This window comes from Carica papaya, chromosome 8 (assembly GCF_054855325.1).
Source record: "Carica papaya isolate Zhongbai chromosome 8, ASM5485532v1, whole genome shotgun sequence".
Lineage (NCBI taxonomy): Eukaryota > Viridiplantae > Streptophyta > Magnoliopsida > Brassicales > Caricaceae > Carica > Carica papaya.
Window position 1 is genome coordinate 27,250,304 of NC_142316.1, and position 21,650 is coordinate 27,271,953.

General features: G+C 36.6%; 1 protein-coding gene across 8 annotated transcripts in view; it reads left to right on the forward strand.

Moving 5' to 3' along the window:
- LOC110810403 (ubiquitin C-terminal hydrolase 13-like) overlaps positions 1-21,650 on the forward strand; it is a 71,403-nt gene that overhangs the window by 33,183 nt on the left and 16,570 nt on the right. For 7 of the 8 annotated variants that reach the window (XM_088209089.1, XM_088209082.1, XM_088209084.1 and 4 more), the window contains 7 exons: positions 927-1,049; positions 3,176-3,253; positions 3,365-3,453; positions 3,552-3,660; positions 3,752-3,820; positions 3,906-3,947; positions 4,051-4,131. In XM_088209089.1, coding sequence (XP_088065215.1) covers positions 927-1,049; positions 3,176-3,253; positions 3,365-3,453; positions 3,552-3,660; positions 3,752-3,820; positions 3,906-3,947; positions 4,051-4,131 — 591 coding nt within the window. The remainder of the gene's footprint in view (positions 1-926; positions 1,050-3,175; positions 3,254-3,364; positions 3,454-3,551; positions 3,661-3,751; positions 3,821-3,905; positions 3,948-4,050; positions 4,132-21,650) is intronic. The other variant, XM_088209085.1, reaches the window with a different exon arrangement.

Genomic DNA, 21,650 nt, shown 5'->3' on the forward strand with positions numbered 1-21,650 from the left:
CTCAAAGGAATTGATCCTATAAACCCTCCCTACTTAACCCGTTATCAAGAATGATAGTAATTAAGGTAACTAAAAATGAAAGAAATAAAATAGAAAAACGCCAGAAGGTCGTATTTTGATAAGTAGATCCACTCCTTACTCAACAAGACGGTAGAACAATCTCTCTTGAAAAGAAACACTCTTAATATCATTGAGGTAATTTCTAAATGCTTACAATGAAGATTTAATGACCTATTTATAGGATAGGCCATGTGAATAAAAAAGATAATAAAATTTTTCTAATTTAAAATTATAATTATATAGGAAATTAATTAAAATTAAAGTTTAAATTTCTAATTATGATAAATATGATCCTCTCTCTTTTCTTAGCTGATTGCTTCATTTTCTTACCCGTTTCCATCATGTACTTAAAGTAAATTGATGAGACTATTATGCCCTTAGGTTAATTGGTTGGGCTTGTTTTCCTCTTCCTTTGGATGTGGCATTCTCTTTATGGTCTACATCCATGTTTACATCACCAAATCTCTCAACAAATCTGCTGAAAATTAATTTCACCAATATCTGAACAATAAGCAATCTCAAACACCTCAGGAGTAATGTTCAGGGAGTAGAAATCCAGTTTCTTTTTCGACCTAGTTTGGTTCTGGAACAAAGATGGCTGGACTCAAGTGCATAGGATGTTTGTAAGTACTTAAAAAAATGAAAACAAGGAGGTTCATTAACCAATATCTCCTGTTTTCTTTTTATTGATGGAAACAATTTGCCCAGCTACTTGTTATTCCTGTAATTTTGTTATTGGTGTTATAGTTTCTTTTTTATCAATACTTGTCTGAAATAGGATCTTCTTACAGTATCAATATCTATTTCCATGGATCTTTTTATGGTTTTATGTGTTGGTGGCATCTTAATTATTAAGTTATTCTTAGGAAGATGTTGCTAAGGAGTTTGGTATACCAGTTCAATGTCAGCGTTTTTGGCTGTGGGCAAAGCGTCAAAACTATACTTACCGTCCAAACAGGCCATTGACATCTGTTGAGGAAGCACAGTCAGTAAGTATTCTTTGATTGTTCAATTGTTTTTATCTATTACAAAGTATTAGTTATTCATGCTTTCTAGTGATAGTGTGGCTTATATATACTGTGCAAAATGTTGCTACTTGACTAACCTCTTGATCAGCCCTCCTATTTGTTTCACATGGTTTGATAATGTACCTATGTCCATGGAGCCACTAATGTATGACAAGGATATGGTTAAAACTCGGTAGCACCTAGAATTTCTCATATATCGCACTTAAAATTTTTTTAAGTATTACATTTAAGGGTTTAATTGTATGGCACAACCAGAAATATTGGTGACATTCTCAAAAAACTTTTTATTGAATAATCGGACCCCTCAAAAGTGAGACTACAAAAGCATACATAGGTGATCCTGGTTTGTTCTCTAGCTCTAGATCTAGTTACTGGTCCTTGTATATAAAAATCAATGAACTTGAACCAGAACTTTTCTGGTTTCTTCTTCCTTTTCTACCTATGATTAATAACTGCTTGAGCTCATTAAGAGAGAACCCAAAAATCTCCTTAAGTTGAGTGTTTAAGAACTGGTTGATGGAAATTCCCTGCATATCTCTCCTTTATTCAGGATAGCCTTTTAAGGCTTACTGAAATTACATAATAACTAGATCTGATAATTTCTACCTTAAAGATAGGAACTGCCCCTTAAGAATAGCTTAACTACTTCAAAGAAAACCTACTAACTTAGGAACTGACAGATTCAACAGCTCTTAGAAAAACATCAAATTAACTAATAATTCAACAAGCAATTAATTATGTGACCAAATGTTCTTATGCCTTCCATGAGAAAATATCTTGTAAACATAGCCCATGAGAAAATAGCTTTTAAACATAGCCCCAAAATTCTGAACAAGGTTGCAGTGATGGTGAATTCATAACAGTACTCTCCCCCTCTAAAACACGCCTCTGATAGCCTTCCCAATGAACTAAAGCTTCATTTGGCCAGCCCATGCTTGGTAATCCAAAATTGCTTGGGGAGTAGGAATAGGAAGACTATGGCCAAAGGCAGAATAGGAACCGCAGATTCTGCTGCATGGAACTTCTGCAGATAAGAAACATGAAATACTGGATGAATCTTAGAATCAGGAGGCCAATCCAAACAATAGGCAACAAAATCAATTTGGCCAAGGACTGGCAAGGGGCCCAAAAGGCCCACAGACATGGGGAGAATGCTTCTATTATGTTTGGAGCCATAGAAACTTTTTGCAAGGTTGGCGGCGTAAGGTCTCCAAAAACATAAGAAACATTTATCTGACGTCCATCCTAGCGATGTTTGTAGTATTTTAAGCTTCCAATAATGTAAACTTTGCAGCACGGAATCCCAGTTTGAAGCTCACAGTTGACCGCTCAACCTTAAAACAATATGAGTAGACATGGAGAAGGTCGACCATAAACAACTTTAAAAGGTATGCGCTGAAGAGAAATGTGTTTACTAGTATAGTAGCAATAGTCAAACCCAAGACACCCAATCCACTAAATTATGTAGGTTATGACCAGTGAGACAATGAGCAAATTTTTTTACAGTTCTATCTACCATTTTTGCTCGCCCATCGAATTGAAGGTGATAAGCAGCACTAAAAGAAAGATATAGTCCATTGAGTCAAAAGTATTCTTCTATTCTGTTGACAATTTCTGCTTGCCCGATGAATTGAAGGTGATAAGCAGAATTAAAAGAAAGATATGGTCCATTGAGTCAAAAGTGTTCTTCCAGAAAATACTGTTGAAAGTCACATCCCAATCATTCGCTTATCGTGGGACAAGTCAATTTGGAGGGTATTTGGGATCAAATTGATTCATAATCGATCTAGTCTTTTGACTAGTGATTTTTTACACAAACATATCTCACTCTGTCTGTTAAAAGAAAGATGGAGATTCAGTTATTGTGATATCTTGTGTGGCATTACATTCTGTGGTCTGAAATGACTTTTAAAAGGGGAATAACTTTTTGTTTTATCTTACAGATTTCCATGGTGTCCCAAGTGATTACATGCATGTATGCATATCTTGATGGTCATGCATGTTTGCATATCTCGATGGTTATGGCTTCACTATTTCAGTCTCCGATGCATATTTTATTTTAATAATAATACTCCTGGTCAATGTAGGTTGGGAAATTGAGAGAAGCGATCGATACAGCAAATAATGCAGAGCTGAAGTTATTTCTTGAAGTAGAACTTGGTCCGGTAATATTGTTTATAATATTAATTATTTTCAATCTGATGATTGTGTCAGAAACGTTTTGGTATAGATTCTAATTCGCTGTTATGTTGTCAATGGTCTTCACAATCATCCAGGATTTGCGGCCCATACCTCCGCCTGATAGGACTAAGGATGATTTCCTTCTGTTCTTCAAAGTTTATGATCCTTTGAGAGGGGAGCTACGGTAATTTCTACCTTACGTCTACTAAAGAAAAAACTTGTTTTTCTTTTAATATTTCAAAACTAGTTACCATCACAGTGGACTTTCTTTCATTGCATCAGTTATGTTGGAAGGCTGTTTGTGAAGGCTAATGATAAGCCAATGGATATATTAGCAAAACTAAATGCAATGGCGGGTTTCGCTCCTGACGAGAAAATTGAACTTTATGAGGTTGGTCATTCTTATTCTGTTATTATATTCTAGGTAGTTTATATCTTTGATGAATTTGAAAGATTATGAGCTCATATTCTTCCATGTTCAGGAAATAAAGTTTGAACCTGTGGTTATGTGTGAATCTATTGACAAGAGAACCTCGTTCCGTGATAACCAGGTCTAAAGTCAAGCTTAAGTGTGATTTCTCTTTTAGACATTGGTGTCTTTTTTCCTAGCAAGTTATGCTCGTTTCTTCTTTGCAGCTTGAAGATGGAGACATCATTTGCTTCCAGAAGTCCTCCCAAGTAGGGATTGATGAGTATCACTCTCTTTTTTGGTGTCTTTTCTTTTTCTAGCAAGTTATTCTCGTTTTTTCTGTTGGAGCTTGAAGATATCATTCACTTTCAGAAGTCCTCTCAAGTCGGGAATGATGATCAAGTCAACCATCCTGATGTGTTTTCATTCATGAAATACATATTGAGTCGTCGGGTAAAAGATTCTGTACATAAACTTTTTTATGCTAGATGTTGCAATCTCTATATTTTTATTTCTCTAGTTACGGGAATCTTCTAGCAACTTACGTTGTGATAAAAAATCATAAATATTCTAAAGAAGATGAAAAAGGAATTTTTTCTTATTCACACACTTTTCTGCATCTGTACATGGCAGAGTACATTAGGTTAGGTAGTATTTTGTCTATCAAACATTCCTAATTAATTCTTCTAATAAAATATCATAATTTTAACTAATTTACAATCAACTTAGCGGAAGATCATTCTCTCAGTAAAATAAAGAAATAGAATAATCCTAAAACAGAGACTAAATTTACAAGGTTGGTGGAGAATATTCGTTCCCTAGAATAACGAAACAGAACAATCCTAAAACAGTGAAATAAATATTTATATGCTGATACAGAATTATCTGTTGAGAACTACAAATTAAGGCTTCATTGGGTAAAAGGTACATAGTAATATAACCTAGATCTTTGTAATCTTTATAATTACTAATACCCTTGATATTTTTAATCGTTTTGATTAATACTGTTCTCCTTCATTGTTTCTATTCACTTGTATATATAGACGCTAGTATTCAGTGAAATATACACCAATTTATTCTTTCACATAGTATCAAAACCCTAAGTGACACGGGAGGGTATGGGGAAGATCATTTTGACTTCCGGAACCTTAACCCAATCGCATGCAATATCAAAACTCAAACAACCTAATTAAAATCCCTCCCTTTAATTGAATTTACAATCGTAAAATAAAAAATGTAAAAACAAAAATTAGAAAAACAAAAACGAGAAAAAGAAAGACGTCACGGATTTACCCGATAAGTCAATCCCAACTTCTCAAGTCAATCCCAACTTCTCGGCTCAATCAAGACTTCTGCAAGCTCACATAGTTTGGAAGAACTTGAAGAGAAAACTTAGCACAAGACCAATAAAAGCTCAAAGCGTAATTTTATTAATTCTCAAGAAGATTGTGTTTACAATGTTTTAGGTAAAACCTTTATATAGGCTCTTAATTACTACTTCTACATGGAATAGGATTTAAAATTTCTATTCATATTCTAATTTCCAATTTAATTGTGAAACAAATACTTAATTAATTAAATAATAAAATTTTATCTTAATTTGAATTTAAATACATAAAATAAATACCTATCCTTCTCCAAATCCTAAAATAACAATTAATTAATTCTATGTATAAGGCTTGCATTAAAATATTAATTAAATAATATTAAATAATGGTCTCCTCTTCCTAATTCTTCAAGAATATCTTCTCTTCAACCTTGAGTAGAATTCCACTTTCATAATTGGCATATTTTGCACATGGAAAAATTTGGGAACTTGAATACCGTGTAAAATAGGAAAACTAGTGATTTGGGAGTCCAAAAAAGGACTAGGGGAATCCAACCGCACGGGTGGGCCGGTTTTGCGTGCAGGTTGGGCCATGGGCCTTTTATGCTGGGCCGCGGGCCACGCAAGTCGGGTCACGCGGGCTGGGCTGTGGGTCGTGCAGAAGGGCTGGTTGGGCCGTGTGGGTCTGGTTCCTGGGCGCAGGCTGCTTGGGTTGAGCCTGGATTGCGTGGGCTGCTGCTGCATGGGCTTGGGCCGCACGCGTGCACCCTTGCTGGGCGTGAACTTTGCTTCGTGCGCTTGCAGGCTGTTGTGCGCATGTGGGGTACTTCCTGCACGCATCCGTGCGCGCACTGGGCGTGCAGAGTTGTTTGTCTGCACGCCTCACGTGCTGTCTCACGCAGGCGATGGACCCGCATGTGCAGGTGGGCTCTCCCTCACACGTGGTTGCCTGCACATGTGCTGAAGGGATGTCACGTGCGGCACATGCTGTCCACCATTCTCTTTTGGGTCTTGGCCCACTTTGGCCATGAGGTCTTTGAGCCACTTTGGGTTGGGCCACAAATGGGCTTTTCTTGTTGTCTTGTAACTTCTCCAAGCCCATGAAGCATTACTTGGGGTTCAAGTTTCCTTTGGACAAAATTGGTCCACTCCTTGGAAAAGTCCCATTTAGAAAAGTAGTTAGGGATGAAATTACTTTTCTGTTCAGAGTGTTCCTATTTAGGAAATTAGGATTTACTTTCCTGTTCAGAGTGTTTCCATTTAGGAAATTAAGATTTACTTTCCCGTTTGAGCCGATCCCATTTAAGAAACTCTGGAATTACTTGTTTGGGATGGGACCTACGGGAATCCTTGCAAGAAAAAGGATTTCTCCTTTTTCCTACACCTATGCGTTCTCTTCTATTGTACTGCATGGGTAGGATCTCGTGCTATGGTAGATTCGTGGATAATTATTTTGTGGGAGTCTGGATTTTCATGGAGTTCCTCCTTGATGTAGGATTTTATCTTTGGAACTGAATTAGAGCCATCCAGGATCACATCACTAAGTTAAGAAAATCCTAAATTATTTTACAAACTCAATTGACCTTCATTGCTGGAATAAGAAAACTCTACGAGGGTAGCCTTCATTCTTGCCTCCCCCATCGCCAAAACAATCGGCCAACACTAATCGACAACCAGCACAAAAACTGGCCTTCATTGCCCATTCCAATGGCCTGGTTGCATCTCAGCTGCGTGTCCAGACGACTCTAACTGTGCGTCAAGGTCCTGTCTGACTATACCCTAGTCTTTGTTCCCTTTGTGTGCCACCGTCCTGCCACCATGTACGTAGCTACTGTCCAGCTAGAATCATCCCATAAAGTCATGCACCTGCCTGTGCACCACTGTTACAACTGCCAGCGGCATATGCTACCTCCCGCATGTCTGCCTCCGGCTGGTTTCAGTCACACAACCTGTATGTTACTGTTACAGCAGCCAGCCACATCTGCTCCCCTATCGCATGACTACCTCTAGCTGGTTTTGGGTCATGGAGCCACCACTCAGCCACGCCACGCCACAGTCACGGATTTGGTAATTTCTATATTTTTTTTCACTTTTAATTGGCTTTAATTGTCAAAGTTTTTACAAGATGTTGGAGATTAGATCTCAATCTACCGGCACAAACTTCCCTGCGGAAAACTCAACACAAAACGTTAGTTTCAGCAAATATAGGTTGTCTACCACTTCAACGCTAAAGATTACTTGAATTGGTTGTAAGTAATTTAGACCACCTTCAAGAGTAAGCAAAAACTAATCCCTCTTATTGGCACTAGACCAGAGTCAAAAGATCTTATTTTGATGCTTGAGGTTAAGAAGATTTAATGATCACGATATGACTCTCAAACTCTAGCACTATGAGATTAATAAACCAGTTACGTCTTTCCTTACAGCGAAGGAGATTTAGGATTTGATTAGAGAAATATATTCAAAGGGAAAAGATGCAACTCAGATGTATAATCTGATCGCAAAGGCTTGGACAATTAAACATGGCAACAAGATAGTCACAAATATACGAAACTTCTAAAAGGTTTGTGACATTTGCTTGATTAATACCATAATATCACTATAAAAAGCAGTAAAGATGCGACAACCTTAAAAAGATTTGTTGGAGAAAGACAGAGCCTACCAATTTATAGCAAGACTCAATGAAGAGTATGGTCATATGAGAATTCAGATTTTGGGAAAGGAAGAGATGTCGTCTCTGAATGAGGTGATATCCTTAATTAATGCGAAATAGAGTATAAAAGGAGTATTATTGAATCCCGCATAACTGAGAGATCCCAAATCACGTTAATTAAGAAAGGAATTAAATCATAATTACAACTTTCTCTATCCAAAAAAACTATCTAGCCCTCCGCTTTGTTGGGTCTCTGGTTGGCTGTTTGGGCTGGTCATCCCATCTAGGCTAGACATGAGTTGTTTGGAAGAAGATATATTGTCATCGAGAATAAATCATTTGACTTGGTTTGTGAGGAGAGAAAGTTGGATAGTTTGCGTATTACTGAGAATGGATGTGGTTTGAGGTGTTCGATTTTCTTAGACAAAGATGAGTACGAGTGGTTCCTTGATACTTTGGATGAGTTTTGGTGGAGGAGAGATAGTGGACGTGGGCTAAACATTTGGCGAAGAAAAACTACGAGCTATGGTTATCTTTTGGGAAGAATAGAAGAGGGAATATCTGGCTTTAACAGTGCAATGCAAGTGAAGATGATTTTCTTCCCCGATGGCCTACAGGGTAAAGGATGGTGGAAGTTGCTGGATACTGCGCTTGAGCTTGCGAACAGACCAGTAAAAAACCCTAACCACGGGCCTGAGAAGGGTCGAGTGAGTAGGAGTGTGCATATCGAAAAGGCAAGTCAGCCCAAGGAACCATGGTAGTTATCGTTTCGATGTCCGCATTGCAATGTCCTGAACAATGTCTCAATGAATGGTGGTGCTCCAAAATCATTTGTGGTGGCGTTGCAATATGGTGAAGGAGATGTGAAACGGGTAGGCAGAGGAAGCCTAGTGGTAAGTTGGATAGGGTTGACCCGAATCAAATAGATGTGGGTAAAGCCCAAAACTATAGAAGCTCTCATCATTATGGGTTTCAGGGGAAAGACTCTTCACGACATATGGCCTAAACGAACATAAAACAAAGATGAATGGGCTAGGTAAGACCAACAAATATACTTGGCAAGAGAAGGAGAAATGGATTGCGGCCCCAGCGACTAAAGAGAGCCTATCCTACAAACCATTTTGGGCATGGGTTTTAACCCGACACAGGGTGAGAGTTTCGGAATAAAAGAGGACTTATCACTTGGTGAAGAAAATGCAAAGGAAAAGGAAGGCCGAAATGTCGAAGGAGAAAAATTAGGGCTTGAGGAAAAGGTGAAGTGTATGACTGTTGAAGAATATGAGGCCGTATGTGAGTCAAAAGATCATGTGAAGGTAATGATGACGAGCGGGTTTCTATGTTTTCTGCTATGGAAGACTTTGATAACCAAGACAGAGTATCGACGATTGAGGAATAGACATATTCGAACCTGGCAATGGTTATGGTAGATGATGATGTTCGGACAATCGTGTGTGGGTATGATTCAGAAATTGAAGAAATCCTCCAGATAAGTTTGAAGGATGTGAATATCGCAACGAAAGAGATGGACTACTGCTCACAGTAGATGACAAATAATGTCTAGAAATTCAGCAAATAGATGAGTGTATTGATTAAAGGTATGAACCATCTCACTTTTTTTTCTTCTCAAAGTTAGAAAAAAGAAAAATTCTAAAGAAGAAGTATAGGGTGGCCATTAAAGAGAAGAAAAAACAAACTGTGGGTATCCCAAGAGAGTTAAAAAGGTTAGAAACCACGATAAATTATGGGAACAGAAGAAAATGAGGTAAGCTAGCTAGTGGGATTAGATTGATTTGTCAATGATTGGCAAGGTAATCTCATGGAATGTTCATGGTATTAATGCTAAAGGGAAAAGATTAATTATTTGTGGGTGTCTGAGCAAATGGAGTCCCATGGTGGTTTGCTTACAGGAAACAAAAATGGAAGAGTACAATGATGGGGTAATTAATAGTATCTGGAGTGTGAAGGATAAGGGGTGGCAGACAATCCCTGCAAAAGGATTGGCGGGCAAAATAGTTATTCCATGGAAGGATGATCATGTGCTATGTGCGGATATAATCAAAGGGGAATGCACCTTATCCTGCATTTTTGAGAATCATAGTGGAGGATTCGGATGGATTTTTACTGGCGTATATTGCAGAGGTAATAGAACTGAGAAAGATATCCTCTGGGAGGAACTGGAGAATTGCAGAACCAAATGGGGAGGTAACTGGATAATTGGTGGGGACTTCAATATGACTATGCAAAGAAATGAAAGGAGTGGTAGTAATTTTTCAGTTATGGAAGCAAAGGAATTCAAGGAGAGGATGGATAAGGTGGGGGTAGTTGATCTCCCATTATCAAAAAGGTAATGGACTTAGTCAAACCAAAAAAGCAGATTTAGAATTGACAGGTTTTTTGTTTATGCCAATTTAATGGTGGATCTTGTTGTGGTCAGCCACAAAACAATGCCTAGGCCCACTTCTGATCACTATCTCATTCTGCATTGAGGCGGAGAGGATCAATTGGGGCCTTTCTCCTTTTCAGATTGGATAACAAATGGCTGGGGAAGGAGAATTTCCATCTGTTTGTGGAAAAGACTTGGATTAACACTGTGACCGAGGGTTGTGCCAGCTACAAATTTACACATAAAATGAGAATTCTTAAGAATGAAATCAAGAATTGGACTAGGGAGGTTTTGGGGCAGGAAAAAACAGGATTTGAGATCACCTTGGCTGAAATCAGTAATCTGGAATTGAGATAGGATTCAGTGAGTTTAACTGATGAAGAGAGAAATAAAAGAGGAAAATTGAAACTAAGATTGGCATCACAATTGAAGGATGAGGAAGTATCGTGGAGGCAGAGATCTAGGGAGAAATGGTTGGAAGAAGGTGATAGAAATACTAGGTATTTCCATGCACTGGCTTCTTATAGGTATTTCCGTGTTAATTAATGGGGGTCCTTCAAGTTTCTTCACTGCTTCGAGAGGTTTAAGGCAAGGGGATCCGCTATCATCTCTTCTTTTTATAATAGTTATAGAATCTCTTAATGACTTATTAAGGAGGGCTAATGATCTACAATTGATGAAAGGTGTCTCAGTGAGGAGGGGGGAGAACAGTACAGTTGTCACTCATCTTTTGTTTGCAGATGATACTTTAATTTTTTTGTAAACCAGATCTGAATAATCTTTTACATTTGAAATGTGTTCTTTTGTGTTTTCAAGTAGTTTCAGGACTCAAGATAAACCTTAATAAATCTGAATTGGTTAGAATTGGAGGAAGTGGTGATGCTGGGCCTTTAGCCAAAATTCTGGGGTGCAAAGCAGTTAAATTTCCTTTCAAATATCTTGGGTTCCGTTGGGTGCTAAATACGAAGACCAAATCACTTGGGAACCGGTTATCTACTACCGCTATTCCTATTAAGGTGGCAAAAAATCGGAATCTATACAATGTAAATTTCTTTGATATGGTAATGATGATCGAAAATATCATTTGGTAAATTGGGATGACATCAAAGGCCCTCTCACCTATGGGGGATTGTGGATTCGCTCATTGGTTAAATTGAATAAAGCTTTTCAAGGTAAATGACTATGGAGGTATTGGAGTGAAGAAAATTGTCTTTGGAGAAGGATTGTTGCATCAAGATGGGGTGATCACATGGCTAATAGCAATGACAACAGAATTTCCATTCCCCATGGGCGTGGTTTGTGGAGAAAAATATTAATGCAGTTGTATTCTTTTCGGCAATGCATAAAATGGAAGGTTGGGAGAGGTAACAAGATCAATTTTTGGGAGGATGAATGGGTTGGGGAAGGCTATTTGATGAGAAGGTTTCCTAGAATTTTTAACACTGCTCAATCTAGATCTGACTGTTGAAGAGGCGCATAAGCTTTTCTACAGGAGCACTGTATTGTCTATCAATGTGAACCGGAATCTTAATGATTGGGAGGTGGATGATTTTGATGAAATGTGGCAGACTCTTGAATCACAGCGGGTTTCGACCAGTGATGATCAGATTGTTTGGAAGCTGGAAAAAATGGTAACTTTTCTATTATGTCTTATTATAATCATCTGTGTAAAAAGGATGCTGCTAGCAGAAGTGGATTTCCGGCAAACTCATTGGAAGACTAAAGTTCCTCCCTGCATTGCGTTTTTTGCTTGGGAGGCTTGCTGGGAAAGAAGTTTAACCATGGATAGGCTTAGAAGCAAGGGAAGGATTTTAGTTAACGACTGTTATTGCTGTTTAAAGGTCGGGGAAATGTGCAATCATCTTTTATTGTGGTGTTCTACCACATTGTTTGTGGTGTTTGATTTGTGGGCTTTTTGGAATTGATTGGGTTATTGGGGCTTGATTGGGGGAGGAAGATTTGGGCTTGAGATGATTTATTTGTAAAAAGAAATATTGCTAATATGACAGACATCCCTCTCTTATAGGGTGTGTTCGGAGCACACTACACTTTACACTTAATTAAATAAAATATAATAAGCTTTCATTAATTGAAACATCCAGAAGCGTTATATCCCTTGATATATATGTACTTTAGATACATGCAAAATGAGACTCTAAAATTTTTTCTTTCTTATATTATGAAGCAAAAGTACAAGATAGTAACCTAAAATTCTTATAGAGCCTAACTTGCAAAAGACTTCTCTATTATTACCGCTTACTCTTCAATGGTCTTTGCAGGATCTGAAAATTGATAAGGGAGTGAGATACACTATCCAAATAAGTAGATATCATGATACACAGCGTTATACATGCATATATATGACTTTTACATACATCAAAACATATATCTTATACATTTGTAAATAATAAATAACTGAATCCGAAAGTAGAAAACTAAATCATCACATTCACTTGGCTACATTGTACAATAAGCTATGCTGCATCGTTTTTATGGAGGGTCGTTCACATCTTCTTACTATTGTGTATGCATAGGCGCACAATTAATACTTAACACATTCCCATGCACCCGGAAATGGAACGGTTATGCATGGGCACCTAGAAGCCTAGCATTATGCAGGTGCTTTCGGAACGACTTAGCTCGATAACGATCAATGTTCACTTATTAAAATCATTTTTCAAAACATGTTGGCAAAATAACACTTAAAACACAATAACACTTTCACAAAACACTTGCATTTTATATATGAAAGTACGTATAAATGATGAAAACACTTGAAAACTATGTATGCTATGCGATCACAATATCCACTTATCTCGAATCCTACGCAACCTTGATTTGGGTAGGGTCTCCTCTTACACGAGCTCTAATTACTCTACTCAATCTGGCAAAAAAATTTTCTTTATAAAACTTTTAAATTTCTCGATTAACGCAAGAAAGTCTCGCCTTATGAAAATCTTAATTCCTTATTTTCAAATGGGTAAAGTCTCCCCTTAGTTTATCTTAATTTTCTACCAAATTTTCGGTAGTCTCCCCTTGGAATATTGATAATTTTTAATCCAAAAATACCATTTTCATATGAAAATTACACTTCTAAGAAAAAGAAGTTTAAACGGCCTTACTTTGTATCACTCGCAATCTTAACTTCGGCAGAATTCCGACTTAATTTGGAGCTTTTTTCTTTCAAAAATTCGGTGGAGTTTCGAAATGTTTTTAAGGTATTTCTAACACCAAAAATATCCCTCACAACATTTAGAAACTAATATCAAAAGTTTAAGAGAAATGGAATACAATTGATGGAGAAAACTTATCTTAAGCTCGCAGGTTCCCTTGTGATGGTTATGAGCTTTCTCCCTCTTTTTATCTCTTTTCTTTTGGTTTCTTCCTTCCTTTCCCTTCTTCTCACAATTTGGGCAAAGTTTCCTTTAGGAAAGACTCCCAAATTCCCTCAAATTCCCTCACTTCTCTTACGTAGGCACCTTTTTCTCTCTTTTTTCTATTCTCTCTCTCTCTTCTTTCTCCTTCTAACTTTGCTCCCCTTCACTGCAGAATGCATTTCCCATCTCTTCACCCCTATTTATAGGGGAGGGAAGCCCAAAGGGTCGGCCAAGTGGGGTTGAGGTGGCAAATGGTGAGGTTGCCACCTCAATTCCTCAAGCTTATCCATTTTTCTCTTTTTTCCCTCTTCTTTCACCCCTAAGTAATTATAGAGTATCCCATCTTTATCCAAACACCACACACATCCTTATCCTCCTTTTAGGAGCTTCCACACCAGATTTGGACCCTATTCAAGTTGTTTTGGACCACGTTAGGCCCAACTAAACCCGTAAGGCCTAAAACTGCACTTCATGCACATACCTTCACTTCAAAACTCCATAACTTGCTCAATTCTTAATCTTTTTGGGCAAACTTATGCTTCATGTGTTCCTCATGCAGGCAGCTATCACATGGTTTTTGTTTGGGCTTCATTTGAGTCCATTTGGGTCACTTATGGCTCAATAAAGCCCAAAAGGTCAAAACTGTCTCCCATGTGCATGCCTCTCGAGTTTGGCCTCATTTCTCCCAAATTTTCTTCTATGGACATTTTTCTTTTTCCACACACTTTCTTCCTTAATGTCTTGGCTATTCCTCAATCAAATTTGAGGCTCAAATTCCATGTATTTTAGTTTTGGTATATAAATCAACCCAAAAGGGTCAATTAGGGCTTCTCAGGGAATTTCCTCTCTCACATGAGGGATTTCTCTCTCGATTCTTCACCCAACTGTTTTATTATGTTCCCAAAGTATTTTCTTGTCTTTTATGATATTATTCTAGCCTTGAAAAGCATTCCTGGGTTTAGAAAACTTGGTTTCTTCTATTGAGAAAAAAACTCTTCTTATGGGATTTCGGCTCTCTGAATCTCATCGTTTTTATTCCATTTGGCTTGAAACTTGGAATGTGAATTTAAATTATGATTCTAATCACATGCACACATACAATCATACATATCATATACTCGAGACAAGCTTAGTGGAGAGTCAGATTATCACAGCTAACATTATCCTTTTGACTGTTTGCTAGGTCATTTAGAAAGAGAGAAATAGTAGAGTTTTTGATAGTATTGAGAGTAGCTTAAATAGAATTAAAGATAGGTGAATACATTCTTTTGGGTCAATTTTAGGCCATGACATTAATAGTCATACATATCATATACTCGAGACAAGCTTAGTGGAGAGTCAGATTATCACAGCTAACATTATCCTTTTGACTGTTTGGTAGGTCATTTAGAAAGAGAGAAATAGTAGAGTTTTTGATAGTATTGAGAGTAGCTTAAATAGAATTAAAGATAGGTGAATACATTCTTTTGGGTCAATTTTGTTAAGCCATGATATTAATAGTGAGGTGGATTTTGAGAGTGTTATTGATACTTTTACATCATTGTAAACGATTTTGTGTATAGTTGGTACCCTCGTTTTCATGTTACCATGTTAATATATAACACTTTGTATTTTTTTAAAAAAACAATTAAATCATAGTGAAACCTTAGTTATCAGCAGGGAGAATAGAGAAAATCTCTAGCATACTTTCTGTAAGAAACCAAGGCACAGAGAGGAGAAATGTTGTAAGCTTCATGGTAAACCGACCACTTTTAACAAGGATTGGGATACAAGAAGAATTAAGGACAAAAATATATAGCCCAGAAAGAGAGGACAACAGAGACTTATGATTTCAGACATGGATTAAGTAATTATGGGCCTGACTTGAGCAAAATGAAAAATATATAGCACATTGAGGTAGTTTCCTATTTCTCATTGTTTAAATGTCTCAAAGAAATCTTTTCTTATATTATGGATTGTGGACCTAGGAGCTACTAATCATATGACAAACACCGCCAAGTTTTTTACTACTTATCCTTCATGTCCTAATAATAGAAAAATTGTCATTACTAATGGTTTGTTGACCGCAGTAACAGGAGTGAGAAGTATAAAATTCATCATTCATTTTACTCTTATTGATGTCCTTCATGTTTAATGACTATGCACAAACCTTATATTAGTAATTAAATTATCCCAAGACCTTAATTATAAAGTTAGTTTGGATTAGATCTCGAAAAGGATGATTGAACGTGCTGAGACCTAGGACAAATTTTACTTCCTAGATACACCTGAGAGATCACGGATTGCATTCTTCACCAGTAAACTAGACAAATTATTAGTATATCACCAAAGAGTACGACATACTTCTTTCTATGTTCTCAAGGTTATGTTTTCTTATTCATTTTCTAATTCTAATAATGAAAAGTTACATTACGATGTATGTCAACTGAAAAATTACCAATATGTAATTTTTTTCCTTAATAATCAAAGTAGTTTTTATCTTGATTCATAATGACATTTAGGGTCTCTCAAATTTTCCTAATATATTTGGGACTTGATGATTGACTTTTTTTGCTGATAATTGTACTTGGATAACTTGACTCTTTTTATTCAAGTCAAAAGATGAAGTCAATCATATTCTTTTCTAGTTTTAAACTATCATTTATACTCAACTTGAGGGTAAGTTTAAATGCTTCAGAATCCGTGTGTCATAGATCTGTTAAAGGAATGCGGCAAACTCGCATGCAAGTTGGCTATTACATTTGTTGAGCCTGATTATAAACTAGGACTGCCAAAAGAAGATTTAGATGTAGACAAGGAAATGTACCGGAAAGTAGTAAGAACATTGATATACTTATCACATAACAAGCCAGTGATTGCATATGCTTATCACATACGAGAGCAGACAAGTCTAAAGAAGTGCACCTACACGTAAACGATGTAGTACTTGTTAAAATATTACAAAATATATTACGGAATATTCTTATGTAATTATTAGTTGATTTTCTAACATTAACAGGGTGATTTATATTTCCATATTTAGATCTCTCCTCTATGTATATATATCTCTAAACTTATGGAATAAAATATAAGAAATATATAGTGTTCTTCTTCCCTAACTCTTTACATGATATCAGAGCTACGGTTAGAGTTAGGGTTAGGGTTAGGTTTTAAGGGATCATAATACATCAGACCAAAGAAGGGTTGAACAACCAATTCCCAGCATCGGAGGAACTCAACCACCGATCTCCAGCCAGTTCAGAGTGCAGCCAGCACGGTAGTGTACGCAGAAGAAGAGGAATAGGCCATTTGTGCCGCTTTTTCGAGTCACGGAGTCGGGTTTGCCGGTTGTTTGTGCTACAATTTGAAGCTGCGGCGTCGTGTTTGTCCCATGCAAAGTTAGAAGGTGAAGGGATGCTTAGTCGGTTGGTTCTGAGCATGAAACTAGAAGGCCGGAGCGGAGGAAACCCGAGGCTGAGCGGATCTCGCGACAGTAAACCTTTTCCCGTTTGCCAGCGAGATTTGAGGCGATTTTGGGAGCTACATTTCGGATTCAGGTGTGTATTCTGGTTCTGTGGTGATTTCTGGTCGAAGGGAGCTTGTTTGACATTTTCCAGTGGCGGCAGGTGGTTTTCCGGCAGCGGCAATCAGTCTCCGGTGTTTATAGTGTGGTTCTTTTTGGTTTCTGTGTGATAAAAGGTACTCTATTTTCTCAAAATTTCTAGTTTATTTGCAGTGTTTTTTGTGTATTTCTAGCTGTTGTGTTTTGGGTATTCTAGGATTAAAATGGGTGATAATATTGTCTACTACTATCGTGAACAAGAGCATATAAAGCGGTACTGTAAGAAATTACAGAATTGCAGTCGGATGACATATGCCACTAATATTGTTGTTGCTACTACTAGCTCATCTTCTAAGAGAGTTGTTATGATTTCAACTGACGAATAGGCTAAATTCACTCAGTGTCAGGAATCTTTAAATAAATTTTTTACTCTTATTGAATCAGAGAAAAAATGTCTTATCTTTTCTTCGAATAGATTGGTAATTGATTCTGGTGTTACAGATCACATGATAGGTAATCTTAATATTTTCTCTAGTTTTCGACCTTTCAAAACATCTTTTCTGTACTTATTACTGATGGATTGACCTATAACATTGTGGGTTATAGGGCTACACAACCAATTTCATCTATTAATCTATCATCTGTATTAAGTTTACTTAAACTTGCCTTCAGTCTGATTTCTATGAGTAAGTTGACTAAAGATTTGAATTGTTGTATTGCATTCTTTTCTGATCACTGTGTTTTTCAAAATCTTACGACAAAGCTGATTATTGGTAAAAAAAATATATCAAATGGTTTATACATTCTTGATACTTGGGTGTCTAGATCGATTATCTATTCTAGTGTTATCTCTACATTTGAAACATATTGTCAATTATGACTCCCTTCTCTACCTGTATTGAAGAAAATATGTTCTCAATTTTATGGTATACTTTCACTGGATTGCGAGTCATGTCGGTTTGCAAAACATCACCGTAGTCCGTCAAATTCAAGGGTCAATAGACTAGCCGAGTCTACTTTTGAGTTAGTTCATTATGATATTTGGGGTCCTGTTCTGTTCCATCTAAAATAGGTTTTAACTATTTCGTTAGTTTTGTGGATGATTTCTCTCGAATGATTTGTATATATTTTATAAAGAATCATTTTGAAGTATTTTCTCACTTTTATGTTTTTTGTACTGAAATCAAGACAATTTAATATTTCTGTGCATGTATTAAGAAGTTATAATGCCAAAAAATATGTCAGATTAATTTCAGAACTATATGACGCAATATGGAATTCTTCACCAATTCTCGTATGTTGATACACTATCTCAAACTAGAGTTGTTGAGAGAAAAAACAGACGTTTACTTGAAACAACTCGAGCTCTCTTGTTCCAAACGCAAGTCCCTAACCAATTCTGAGCTGATGTTTGTCTCCACGGCTTGTTTCTTCATTAATTGTATGTCGTCAACAGTACTTGATGGAGATGTTCTTTGCAGTCTTCTGTTTCCAAACAAGTCTTTGTTTCTGGTACAACCTAAGATATTTAGTAGCATATGTTGTGTTTAAGATGTGCGATCTAGTGTGACATCATGGGATTCTTCACCAATTCTCGTGTGTTTATACACAATTTCAAAATGGAGTTGCTGAGAGGAAAAACAAACATTTACTTGAAACAACTCGAGCCCTCTTGTTCCAAACGCAAGTGCCTAAGCAATTCTGAGCTGATGCTGTTTTCACAGCTTGTTTATTCATTAATCGTATGTCATCTACAATACTTGATGAAGATGTTTCTTACAGTATTCTGTTTCTAAATAAGTCTTTATTTCCGGTGCAATTTAAGATATTTGGTAGCACTTGTTATGTTCGAGACGTGCGACTTAATGTGACAAAATTAGACCCAAAGGTCTTGAAGTGTGTATTTTTGGGATATTCTCGCCTTTGGATCTTAATAAATACTTAGTATCAACTGATGTGGTCTTTTCAGAGAATACATTGTTTTTCTTTTCATTGTCCAAGTCTACAAATCAGGGAGCGGACAATGAGTGGCGTATCTATAGTTTCACACCAGATGCCTTCACTGAGTAAACAGATAATACTATTTGCCCAGATGGTATACCTACAGCCCTACTTGAGTAAGTTGATGATAGTGTTAGTGTGCTTCTGACCCAAGTGCCACCACTAATTGTTCATGTTTATTCAAGAAGACAACATACTGCACTAGATCCGTCGTCATCTAATTCTGCTTCACAAAATCTCGATCTTCCTATTGGTCTTTGTAAAGGTAAATGTCAATGCATCATTCCTAAGCCAACTTATCCTATTGCTAATTTTATTTTGTATAAGTATCTATCTCCTACGTCTAGTTCTTTCATTACTTCTATATATTCAATTTTCATACTCAAGACAGTTAAAGAAGTTTTGAATCATCCTGGCTGACATACTGCGATGCTTGAGAAGATAAATATTCTCGATGAAAATCATATTTGGGATTTGGTAGATTTACTCAAACAAAGAAAGGTCGTGGGGTTCAAATGGATCTTTTCAGTCAAAGTAAACCCAGATGACTCAGTAGCAAGACCTAAAGCCAAATTTTTAGCAAAAAACTATGTTCAAACTTATGGGATTGATTATTCTGATACATTCTCTCCGGTGACCAAATTTACATATGTCTGTTTATTCAGCTCTATTGCGGCATTTCGAAATTGGTCTTTACACCAGTTGGATATTAAGAATGCATTCCTTCATGGTGATCTCCTAAAAGAAGTATATACCAATCACCTGAGTTTATTGCTTAGGGGGAGTATGGGAAAGTGTGTCATTTGAAGAAATTTTTGTATGGCTTGAAGTAGAGTCCCTATGCATAGTTTGAGAAATTTAGTAAAGTAGCTATGGAATTTGAGCAGAAGATGAGCAAGTGTCATCACTTGATCTTTTATAAACAATCAGCAACTGGTCTTATACTTCTTGTTGTCTATATTTATGATATTGTTATTACAGGAAATGACTGTGCAAGAATATCCTCCCTCAAATCATGCTTACATATCAAGTTTCACACCAAAGACTTGGGTTAGTTAAAATACTTATTGGGAGTAGAAGTAACAAGAAGTAAAGAGATGTTCTTGTCTTAGAGGATGTATGTACTTGATCTATTTTTACAAACTGAAAAGTTGGGAGCTAAACCATGTAACACACCAATGGTACCAAATATACACCTTACTAAAGATGATGGTGACCCCCTTGATGATCCGAAAAGGTACAAACGATTAGTTGAGAAACTAAATTATCTCATAGGGACTCTTTCAGATGTTGCATATCTTGTCAGTGTTGTTAGTCAATTATGTCTACACCTACTGTCAAATATTGGGAAGCTTTAGAACAGATCTTATGTTACCTAAAAGGTGCTTCAGGACTTGGTATATTATTTAGCAATCTGGGCACACTCACATTGAATTCTTTGCAGATGCTGATTGGGCTGTATCTAAAATTGATAGAAGAGCTGCTATAGATTATTGTGTTTTTGTTGATGGGAACCTAATATAATGGAGGAGTAAGAAGCATACCATTGTGTCCCGGTCCAGTGCAGAGTCCGAATAAAGAGTTATGACTTAGTTCACATGTGAAGTCTTATGGATACAACACCTCTTGGCGGAAGTAGATTTAAATCCTATACTACCTGCAAAACTCTGGTATGATAATCAAGTTGTCTTTCATATTGCTTTAAATTTGGTGTACTATGAAAGAACCAACATATCGAGATTGATTGTCACTTCATTCGTGAAAAGATCTAGGAGAACTTGATTTCTACTGGTTATGTGAAAACAGGAGAACAACTAGGTAATGTATTCACAAAAATTTTGAATGAAACCCGAATTGCATATTTTCGTAACAAACTGGACATGATTAATATTTATGCTTCAACTTGAGGGGGATTGTTAAAATATTACAAAATATATTATGGAATATTCTTATGTTATTATTAGTTGATTTCCTATCATTAATACGGTGATTTATGTTTCCATATATAGATCTCTCCTCTATATATATATACCCCTAAACCTATGGAATGAAATATAAGAAATATGTAGTATTCTTTTTTCCTAACTTTTTGTATTCCTATACTATATGAATGGTACTTTGGGGAAAGAATACATTCAAAAGAGAAAATGAACTACTTCTTGAAGCATACACTGACATGAAGTATGTTGGATCACTAGTTGATAAGAGATCCACTTCTAGACATTGCACTTTTCTTGATTTAGTGACTTGGAGAAGTAAGAAATAGAATGTAATAGTCCAACCTAATGCAGAATCAGAGTTCGGGAATATGGTCCAAGAAATGTATGAACTTTTATGGTTGAAGATAATTTTAAAACATATGGAGACAGTAGGATGAACCTATGAGACTTTACTGTGACAATAAATCAGCAATTAGCATCACTCACAATCCAGTACAATATGATAAAAGTAAACACATTGAAGTAGACAAACACTTCATTAACGGGAAGCTGGATAGTGAATTGATTTGTATTCCATACATGTCAACTACTTCACAACCTACCGATGTTTTGACTAAATAATTAACTAATCCTGTACTTAGGTGATTATTCCCAAGTTGGGAATAGATAATATCTATTCACCAGATTAAAGGGAAAAGGTAAAAAGTACAAATTAGGGCTTCATTAGGGTAAAAGGTATATCAGTAATAT